Consider the following 11,499-nt stretch of genomic DNA (forward strand, 5'->3'; position numbering starts at 1 on the left):
TATATATATTTTCACGGATAATTTTTAATTTTTATTTTTAAATTTCGAGTGAACGCGAGGGGTATTTAAATTTTATATTAAAAGATAGCCCTGGAATCATAGATGATAATTCACGCGAAGTTACTATTCTATGTTTTGTGAAGATATTTTATGTGGTGCAATGTGTTTTGATAAAAGATTGGAAATTTGAAGTGTTGTGTTCATATGCGTGAACGATTACATTGGAGGTAAGGTGTAAATTAATTTTAGAAATTTCACAAAAATTCTTATATTTACTTACGTTTATTGCTTGGATAGCGGAACGACTAGCGGCGTGGTCTCATGTCCCTGATGTCGCCGGATCGAATCCTCCTATTTTTTATGACTGTTTAGCGAAAATTATATTAATTAATGTTATACCTAATCATATTTGTTTATTTGATATTTTTTGTTTCTCTCGTAATTAAAAATTTGAATTTGTAATAGTATTCATGATTACTAATGGTTCAATTTGACATATATCACGAATTATTAATTCGTATTTATCGTCTGTCTTATGTTCATAAAAAAAGTAGGAAAGGATCGCGAAGGCCATAAAATCTGACAAGAAAATACAAAGTTGTTATGGTAGTAGATGTTTTAGTTTATAAGAGATGAAGACGGGCCAAGCTGAATCTGGGAGATGTGGGATCAGCTGCCGGAGCTGATATTAATACAAATATTTAGTCATCTCGATCGTGGAGATCGTGCCAGTGTATCTCAAATTTGTCGATCATGGAATTCAGCGCTTTCCTCACCTGTTTTATGGCGTTCTGTCACAGTCCTAATTGATCGTGATCTTAGAGGAAATTTCCCTTTGACGGGAGAATTGGCTGTACGTACGACGATTCTGTAATTTTCATTATTTTATATACTTATTCATTATAAACATTTATTAGATATTTCCATATAAATTTATATATATGTAGTGCTTTTCATTATAAATATTTATCTTTATCGACGATTTCTTTTTTATCTACCATCAATAATATCGTTCAAAAACGGCAAATTCAAAATAATTAGGGAAAAATTTATTTTAATTTTGAAGGCAAAATATGGACAATATATGAGAACTTTAGAACTCGCTTGGTCAAGATCATATACTTTACCACAAGAAACACGAACTGCTCATCATATTCAGGCAGAAGCAGGCGCAGATTTTCTTGCAGTCGTACGAGCTAAGAATGTACAATTAAAAGAACTTATACTAACTAATTGGGTTTTCAGTTATAAATGGGGAGATAGAGGCAAACTATTGTACGCTCTTGCAAATTTTCTCGGGTAATTTAATAGAATTTCTATATATATATAGTTTTTTTTCTAAATTTATTAAAGTTAAAAGAACAAATATCTGATACTTTCTTCAGTTGTCAGTATAATCTTGAAACTTTGAGTTTACTCAATGCTAATTTTGGAGTAAGCGATGTTCTGCGTCTGTTAGGAACTGTTGCAAGAGGAAGCAGTGAAAGATTAGCATCTTTGGATCTTCGTGGTGCATTCAGACAATGGCAAACTCCTCATAGCAATCCTAGGTTTGAAATATACATCTATAAAATTTACTACTTGTATTCTTTTACGTAGAATTAATACGTTTTACTTTTCTATTTTAGATATTTACGCCTATTGGGTCGTTTTCATGCATTAACTATATTGAAACTAGATTATCCAGCGATTTCGGATCATACTTTAAATGCTTTGGCTAATGGTGCTCCAAAAGTTCTTAAAATTTTGCATATATCCATCCGTGATTCTGATTCTCGACAGCATACTGTTACTGATAGTTCTTGGAATAATCTAGCACGTTCCTGTCCAAAATTAACAGTTACTTATACCATAAGTAGATATATTTTATTATACAATAGCATAAACGTTTTTACATATATTTATTTGTTAACTTTTATTCTCCAATAATATGCATTTATTATTTAATATTTATGTATGTATATATATATGATAATTAGCTTTTTAAAATTTATTTTCAGTAAATATTTCACATTATGAGGACATGTGTTACTTGTTGCTCCCTAGTGTTCCACTTGCCAAGTTTCAATTATTCAGTGGATATGTTTGGGACCAAAGTAGATCTCGTAATTTTCGAGGCACTGTTGGGCTGTTAATTTCCCATTACACAAACACACTAGGTATCTCATTAGGAAAATAATTCATTAAACAAATTTGTAAAGAATAAAAAGGTAATTTTCATTTTCAGCTGAAGTAATGTTACAACTTAAAAACAATCGAGAGTTAATTGATGATTTACTCATTTCTATGCTCATTCAATGTAAAAATTTAACTAAACTGCAATACGATGGAATTATGAGAAGTCTTGATACTTTGCGTGATATTTGTCAATTACAAGCAGAACGCAAAACCTGTGAGCTTAACATTAGCTATTAATTTAAGTGAAATTATAAATTAAGACGTTTTTTGTTACAGACTTTCGTACGATTCACATAAAGCCACGTATTATAAATGTCAAGAATCGTGCCATATTGGACGATGTAAACTATCAATATGTTCATAAGATGCTTGAGCAAGAAGTCGACTTTCGTATAGAAGATACAGCTTCTTTTTTTATGTATTATTGATCACAAATTATGTGATGTCTCTGTAACGATCCCCGATCTATTAATCCACGTCTCTCTAAATTTCTAACATCAGAAAATAAAATACAGCCAAATGCTATTTCAAAGTTTAGGTACTTTTTTAATTTACTATTTTTCTAAATGTTTGTTTATATATATTATGCATATATTCTATTTTTTACGTTACTTATTTTATTTTAATAGTACAGAGGGTTGCACGGAAACAAGTTTAATATAATTTACAAAGATCATTTTTATATTTAATATCAAACTTATATAATTCTTATTTGTTTCGTTGAATTTTTGTACGAAAATTTGAAAAAATTGCACCTTGCTTACCTTCTGGTATATTTGTTTTACTTTCTAATATAATTAATACTTTAATTAGTTTAATTATTACAAATCAATATATATATATATTTTTTTTGAACGTTTAAATACCATTGTACACATAATATATAAAAAACTTAATTAATACTAAATTAATAATCAATATTCTTGTCCCAACAGTATATTAATATATATGAGTTTCAAAGGGAAAATTGAAGACAGTTAATAAATTTTGATGAACAAATTTATTTGATCTTGTTGAACGTTTCGTCCCTTACTGGGGACTTCCTCAGCAACTCGATCACCTAGTTCACGCGTCAATATATATTATTTTAGAGTCATACATTATAATAAATTAATTAATCCTAAACAACCTTACTTCGTCACATGTAATCATTAATACGTTCAATCGTTCAATTTCACCTGGGAAGAATTTTCATGTATTGTATACAAATTTATTTGGCAAGTGTAAATGTAGTTGTCAAAATCCATATGCATGGAAGTGTGAGTAGAAAGATCAGATTTTTTTAAATCACAAAAGTATAATTCTTCATCGACACGATTTCATGTGAGTATTCAAAACCGTTCTAGTGACGAAACCCTTACCACACTGAGAACACACATAGGGTCTTTCACCTGAATGATATCTTTTGTGAACAACAAGTGTGGATCTTTGCGTGAATGCTTTACCACATTGATCACATGAATATTTTCTTTCACCCGTGTGGGTGACATTATGAGTCCTTAAAATAGTTTCGCAAGCAAAACACTTGCCGCAAATTTCGCACGTATATGGTTTTTCACCTGTATGTGATCTGTTATGAATCTCCAGACCTTTTGCTGTTTTTAGTTCCTTGCCACACAAAGCACAAAGATATCGACGTTTTTCGTAGTTCAACGAGTTACCGTGGGCCTTCACTTTGTGCTGTTTTAAAATGGATTTGTATTTGTACATTTTTCCACAAATTTCACATTTGTGATCCGAACTTTGACGATCCGATTGCACGTGCTTGTTGTCTATCATTACACTATTGGGATCGTAATGATGCAAACGATTATGTTCTTTCAAGCTGGAAGAGAGAGAGAGAACGATAACAGTAAACTTGCTATAAATTTTTTCTTAAATTTAAAAGAAACTTTCACAAGTTAGAATTAGAAGATATATAATGTTAGCATTTTTTACAAAAATAAAAAAATATGTATATGATTGATAATTATTAAAGAAATAAATTGGATACCTTAAAACATCATTAAATGTTTCACCACATGCATTACACTGATGGTGCTTCATAAAATTATGCATAGTCGTATGAGCGATGAGTGCATCTTTCTCAGTAAATATCTCACTACATATCTCACAAGTAAACTTTTCTTCTCGATGATGACGCTTTTTATGTCTCTCTACGTCACTCGTATCAACGCCCATAAAGGTACATTGCGTACACAGTACAGTTTTTGGTGTGTGACATTTTTTTACATGAGCATTTAGCATAAATTGTTGAGGGTAGTTTTTTTCACAGATCATACATTTAAATGGTCGATGAATCCCATGAATAATTCTTAGATGAGCAACCAATCTTGTTACGAAGAGGAATTTTTGTTCGCATAGATCACAGACTTTCTCGTTCATCTCGTATCTGTAAAAATGCGATATGACAATGAAATTATTAAATTTTGATTGTATCATCTTTTGAACATTCATTATTATACATTATCTGATAGTATTGTAGCTTGTACTTGAAAATGAAAAAATAAAACTTACAATATTTGAATTGTAATCGCAGAGTTAATTGAATCCTTTCGATCGATACGTAGAGATATTTTATTAGCCAGTGCACTAGACATCATTCCATTTATCAAGGAGGTAGATCGATTATAGAGAAGAACATATCTATTTAATTTGAGCAAGCCGTTCAAACGAAGGAAATATTTAACACTGATATAAATGAAAAATACATGCATGTAAATTGCTTTTATTTAGATAATACCAGATCTTTTTTTTAAATCAATGGATCTAATTCTAAACTATTGTCGTCCCTTACAAGTACTTTGTCAATGTTGATAGAGCCCTTGTTATGTACTTTACGATGGTTCTTAAGAAACGTACTGGAAATGAAACTCTTATCACAATCAGGACATTTAAATGGTCTATCTCCCGAATGATAACGAAGATGCATAACCAAAGATGTTCTTTGTGTAAAACGTCTACCACATTCGGAGCAAATGTGTGGTTTTTCTCCAGTGTGAATTCGCAAATGAATTTTTAAATTCTCTTTACTAGTAAATTTCTTAGCACACATTTCACAATTGGCTATTTTTTCACCTGTATGTACACGTCTATGAATCGCCAGTCTATTATGCGAGGATAACGCTTTACCACACAAATCACAAAGATATTTCCTAGTGATTACTTTAGAAGATTTGTTTTTTAACAACTTTTCATCGGACAAGTAGATTTTGCCAATGAGTTTGTTCGTTGTTGGACTTAGAACATTTGTATTAGACGATAAATTCACATGTTGAGTTTTCAAATGCCTAGTCAAGTTTTTCTTATATAAATACAATTTTTTACAGTATTCACATTGATAAAATTTATCTTTTACATGTACATTAAAATGTTCTTCATATTCTGCCCGATCGAAGAATCCTTTGTTACACTTTTCACACTTGTAAACGTAATCCTTTCTATGCCTACGAAGATGAGACTCCAAGTTTGATTTTTGATTAGAAGCGTAATCGCAAATATCGCAAGTAAATTTTTTTTGACCAGTATGGATCAGTTTGTGACGTGTTATGTTCATTGGACTACGAAAAGCTTTTCCACATTCGTCGCAATGGAATGCACGTTCAATACTATGAAGATTTTTCAAATGTTCGACTAATTTCATCATGTGACGGAAACGAGCACGGCACTTGATACACTCATGCATATCTTGCGATTTCTTCTTCTGTTGCCTGAAACAAGAGACATATAATATACATATGACATAATCATCGTTTAATATTATTTGATTATCTAGTAATTAGGATAATAATGGATTTGATATATGAGTACATATACATATACATATGTACCTACCGATCAAATATGGATGAGGAAATGGTATAAATCGTATCTTTTTAATTATTTACCCCCTTTAAATATAGAGTTACTAAGAACTAGAAAATAGTTCATTATAAGATTATTATAAAAAATAATATTTTTGAAATTAATAGTATATGTATATTGTGATTTAGTCACAATCGTATCACTCGGTGTATTATTTACAAAAATATGAAATAAATTAACTTACTTATTAGACGTTTGTGAAATAAATTTTTATTTTTGTTGTTGTAGTAACAAAATAGACATATTGTTATCTGCATTAATTTAAAATACCAATGAAACTAATATTATAATTAATTTTGGAAAAAACGATTATCCTAAACAATTTTTATGACATATACTCTAAAAGAATTTAATTTTTTTCAGTGTAAAAAAAAAATAAAAGTAGCACTAATTGATCGAAATCCAAATCAGTCACACACAATCAAAGCTCAACGACGAAGTTCATTCTATCTTTATCGTATTTTTCGTTGAATATTCTCTAGTGAATTCAGTAACTATACTTTTCACAGACACTACAGGTAGAGGTGGTAAAGGACCAGGATGTCTTTTTCTATGACAAATTAGGCCAGGTTTTTGTGCAAAAGCCTGTCCACAAATATCACAAATGTAAGGTCTTTTTCCGGTGTGTATAAGAACGTGTTGTTCTTGAGCAGTTTGTCTTCTAAAAGATTTACCACAAACTGGACAGGGAAAAGGTTTAACACCAGTGTGTATTCGCATGTGAGAATCAAGATCACGACCTCGAAATCTTTTCCCACATGTAGGACAGAGAACCTTTTCTCTGTTCTCGTGCCAAGCTAAGTGTTGTTCAAGATTTTCACGAGTGGTCATACCGCGTCTACAAATACGACACACGAACTCAGGTTTATAATGTCTATACTTCATGTGAGCCTTCAATGCATGAAGATTCTTGCTGAAGTGTCCACAAACATCGCATACAATGGGCGGTGCGCCACTGTGATTCTGTTTAACATGATGATTCAAAGCCTTTTTGATCTTGAATAATTTGCCACAGGTATCACAGGAATAATCATAACTGTTGGTGTGCAGACAAATATAATGATTCTTCAGGGTACCTTTGTTATTACTTTTATACTCGCAAACGCTACACTCGTAGATCTGACGATGATGAATTTTCTCAATGTGAGAGATTAAATAACGTCGAAGACTAAATGTCTTCGAACAATCGGTACATTTATGTTTGTGTTGTTTTAAGTGTTCTATCAGATTACTTTTTTTTCTGAATCTTCGTTGACAATGATCACATTCCACGTTTTTATCTACTTTCCTTTTCGAATTTCCTTTGATATTTAATGTACTCTCATCTTTGAAGCGATCTACAATGAGAACAGATATTTCTTTTTGAGAGATATCCTCGTTATCAGCTTGTTTCAAGGATCTTGTTTCGTTGTGTTCGTCGTATTCAAGTTTCAATGAAGACTGATGAGCGGATTTAATGTCCACACTCAATGGATCGGATACTCTAAAACATACAAGCGAAGTACTTCATTATTGTAAGTTTCAATTATCCTAAGAAATAATTTCGTATCTTTTGCTTTCTTACGATAGACGAAAAATCTATAACAAACGAAACAGTCTCATTTTCTGTTTAAGAAGTTCGTGATAATCATATTTGTTAAAACATCATGCTAAGACAAAACCTCCCCTTACTTACTTACTTTTATTTTTTTTTATCTGGAAAAGATGATTTTTTATAGGTTTGGGATTCGCTATATATATTATTATTACATTTAGAAATTTAACATCTTTAATTTGTCTACATGTTTCAAATACACATTCAAACGAGTGTTAAAGGTAAATTTATACCATCGTTAATTATTCCATCATTTGCAATTATTCGATGATTTGGAAAATTGTGGTCTTATCGCTATCGTGGCACCAAAATAATATATATATTTTTTAATAGAATAAAGTAGTTTTATCTTTCTTCTTCTTCTTTACATTCTTTTTCTGTATTAAAAATTTATTCGTGTGTCGCATTAACATAAAACATCTTTGTCATCGCGATCCCTAATAAAAAAAAAATTTAACTCAATTCGTTCATACTAATGAACAATGCTCTACTTTTTACGTAATTATACTCTGGTAAAACGTAACTATATTAACAGGAGAAGACATTTATTATTATTACTGTTCTTCTTCTTATTATTATTCTTCTTCTTATTATTCTTATTCTTATTCTTATTATTATTATTATTATTATTATTATTATTATTATTATTATTATTATTTTATGGTAACAAAAAACCCAAGATTCGGTTAAGCGATGCTGTCGTTACGCAATGTTCGCTAAACTTACAATAATAATTTCAAAATTATTAAATACAGCTCCTCGTTTTACTATTTTAGTATAAAATCTATTGGAACTATAAGATTAATGTTATAGGCTAAATTTTCACAATTAAAAAAAAATTCACAATTAATAAAAATAAATTTATACACTTATCGTCAAATATGTTAATTAATCATATAATAATAAAACGTTATTCTTTATTTTTATTTTAATTGTAACCAAGTTTTAAGATTTAATCAATTTTCTTTTAATTTAGAAATTATAAACCCTTTGGCTGTTCCGGACTAATTTATCAGTACCCACGCGAAAACAGCAACGAGCAGATTAGAGATTGATGCTTCTATAAAAATTGTTTTATAAAGAAGAAAATTATAATTGTTGTCTTTATTAATAATACGATATTACATATTAGAGATACATACTAATAAGCATGAAGGCGAAAAGGGAATGTAAGGTGTGAATGAATGTAACCTGACAATCAAAGGGTATTGAGGGACTATAAATCAGCCCATGAAAGCCAAAGAATCATACATTTTTTTCCTTATATATTTTGTAGTCAGAAAAGGATCGCGAGAGCAAAATTACATGAAAATTTAAAAATGGGATAAAACATTCATATATTTATATATGATATAAGCATATATAAAAAGAACAAAAAGTTATCTTTTTAAACGAATTTGATTCAAAAGAAATTGTTCTATGGATTTTTATATTTTTCGCAGATACTATGTTTAATTATCTTAAAAAAAAAAAAACCTTCGCTTGACAAACCCGAATTAATATGAATTATAATTAAATGATCCTAATTGATAGAACGAAGACACTTTATGTTTCCTCAACAAATCTCTCATCATTTTCACGAGCATTGATTTCTTGAACATATTCCTCAGTAAATTCCTTAACGATGTCAGCGATTGGCATCACAGGTAATGGTGGATGAGGACCAGGATGTGTCTTTCTGTGACAAATTAGACCTGGTTTTTGAGTAAAAGCTTTTCCACAAATGTCACAAACAAATGGTCGCTTTCCTGTGTGTATTAGCAAGTGCTGTCTTAGTTGTGATCTTCTTGCAAAAGGCTTTTTACAAATTAGACAAGAATGCGGTTTGCATCCAGTATGGACAGCCATATGTCTCTTAAAAGAATCTTTTTTTGTGAAGGTTTTACCACATTCCGCGCATACGATTTTTTCTCTCTTTTCATGTTGCATTAAAAGATGCTGGTCAAGATTTTCCTGAGTCACCATTCGTCTTTTACAAATATGACATTCGTATTTCGGTTTATAATGAGCCCATTTCTGATGAACATAAAGAGAACCACTGTTTTGACAGAGCTTTCCGCAAACGTTACAATTTAATGGTTTTTCTTTATGATGGAATCTTACGTGATTCGTGAGATCACCCTTAACTTTAAACTTTTTGGGACAAAATTTGCATTGATGTTCATATCGATCTGTATGTTTTCTTATAAAATGTGACTGTAATGAGTGTTTGGACCTACATTCGAATCCGCAAGCAGCACAAGGAAATAATACATTGTTCTGTCGTTTCCTAGACCAAGTTTCGTGTTTTCTTTCAAGATGTGCTGCGAACAAGCTTTTCTTTAATGTTCTATAATCACACACAGCGCATATGTAAGCACCGTCCTCTTTTATACACACTTTTTTTTTGTGAGTCCACGCAACATGCTTTCGAAAAGATATAGCTGAGTTAAACATCTCCGAACAGAGTTTACATTTTAATGCAGTGTTCGAAACTTTTTTTTTACTTTTCGTTGGAGATACAGGATCATCCGTAGATTCTAAGATTTCACTTTCGAGATATTCTACTTCTCCTTCATCTTCAGCATCTTTGTTATAAGTTTCCTCAGTTTGAAAAATATGTTCAGATTTTACGTTGGCATCTGTAGAGAAAAGCTTTTCGAGAGTTACTGTGCTACCTTGAAGTTTCAACTGATATAAATCTCCTACCGTGTTTTTACTATCTATTTTGTTACTACCATTAAGTATAATCGGTTTTACATCCTCTTCTTCTTCCTTTTGCTCGTAATTCCTATTAAAAATATTTCCTTCTTCATAAAGGTTCTCATCTATTGAATCATATTGTAAACTTTCTTCTGCATAAAAGCATTCATCTTTTGATTCTTTATTATATTCTTCACCTTCTTCTAATTCATCTTCCATTTCGTCCCCTTCTTTCAAAAATTCTTCGCCATTCTTTGTGATCTCCTCCAAGTCTTCAGGAATATTATCGTCTGGTAAAGGTATGTCATCCTCTGGTACAAATGCATAATACGGCTTTCCATCGAACTCTAAAATCTGCCATTTCCTCATTACCACTGATTCTTTATCGTAGAAGAAAATACCGCGAGAGTCGTAAGTAGCCTCGTGATCATATCTGAAACATCGATGGATTAAACGTGTTATAAAAGCGTATACGATAAAAGTTATGGTCAGATTTTTTGATGTCGAATGTATGATTTAACGACAGTAGTTTCTTTTGTTTTGTATCTAATTACGTTAATACTAGGGATTGTCAGATTTCTCTTTTTGTTTGTTTGTTTTTTTTTAATTTATACGGGTGTACGTTTCTAACTAAAGTTACGTGAGTAAATTCTATATCGAAGAATACATTGTCGACATGTTATCGCCTAGTTTTTGTGCAAGAATTGGTATATTCTTATGAAAAAGAATCATAATGCGAAAAAAAACTCATATTACCAAATTCGGCTTCATGAGTTTTTTCAATAAGTTTTTGATTTTTATGCAGAAGAGACTTTATACGACGTGATAACGCATGAATTTTTATTAATGATAAAAAAAATATCAAAAATAATTAAAACGTTTCCTTGAACATGTCTTTTTATGTTAATATAATAAAGATTTTTTTCTTATCCAAAATTTTTTTAATATTATTACTAAGTTTAATTCTTAGGGAAGTTATTTTTTGGACAGGTTTAAATTAGATGAACAATACATTTATCCGTTGAACGTTTCGTCTCTATTTGAGACTTCCTCAGCAACTAAAATTTTTTATTATGACATATTATTTCTTATACAAATACCAAAAAAAAACTTACAATTAATAGCGTTATTTTACCTTGATAGTTATGTTCATAAGTCAATATAACATCATTTTTATTACA

General features: G+C 30.5%; 2 protein-coding genes across 2 annotated transcripts in view; one reads left to right on the plus strand and one right to left on the minus strand.

Annotated features, from left to right (window-relative positions):
* The first annotated feature begins 635 nt into the window (after positions 1-635).
* Positions 636-2,825, plus strand: LOC106793689 (F-box only protein 39-like). Its single transcript, XM_014760828.1, has 7 exons — positions 636-853; positions 1,067-1,299; positions 1,386-1,550; positions 1,629-1,855; positions 2,001-2,159; positions 2,228-2,392; positions 2,455-2,825. The coding sequence occupies exons 1-7, from the start codon at positions 662-664 to the stop codon at positions 2,604-2,606; spliced, it is 1,293 nt and encodes a 430-aa protein (XP_014616314.1). The 5' UTR covers positions 636-661; the 3' UTR covers positions 2,607-2,825.
* Positions 2,826-3,227: 402 nt separating this feature from the next.
* The window catches only part of LOC106793677 (zinc finger protein 850-like), a 47,553-nt gene continuing 39,281 nt past the window's right edge, over positions 3,228-11,499 (minus strand). The window contains 5 exon segments of the mRNA XM_014760818.1: positions 3,228-4,003; positions 4,172-4,620; positions 4,982-5,888; positions 6,488-7,523; positions 9,181-10,751. Coding sequence (XP_014616304.1) covers positions 3,484-4,003; positions 4,172-4,620; positions 4,982-5,888; positions 6,488-7,523; positions 9,181-10,751 — 4,483 coding nt within the window. The 3' untranslated portion in view covers positions 3,228-3,483.

Source organism: Polistes canadensis, unplaced genomic scaffold (assembly GCF_001313835.1).
Source record: "Polistes canadensis isolate GaletaPanama2010 unplaced genomic scaffold, ASM131383v1 scaffold_17, whole genome shotgun sequence".
Lineage (NCBI taxonomy): Eukaryota > Metazoa > Arthropoda > Insecta > Hymenoptera > Vespidae > Polistes > Polistes canadensis.

What these genes read in the sequence shown, in the direction of transcription:
- LOC106793689 (XM_014760828.1), top strand. Translation starts at nt 662, where the DNA reads ATGTGGGATCAGCTGCCGGAGCTGATATTAATACAAATATTTAGTCAT. An exon ending in GCTCTTGCAAATTTTCTCGG is followed by an intron (nt 1,300 to 1,385) that starts GTAATTTAATAG and finishes TACTTTCTTCAG; the next exon opens with TTGTCAGTATAATCTTGAAA. An exon ending in AACAGTTACTTATACCATAA is followed by an intron (nt 1,856 to 2,000) that starts GTAGATATATTT and finishes ATTTATTTTCAG; the next exon opens with TAAATATTTCACATTATGAG.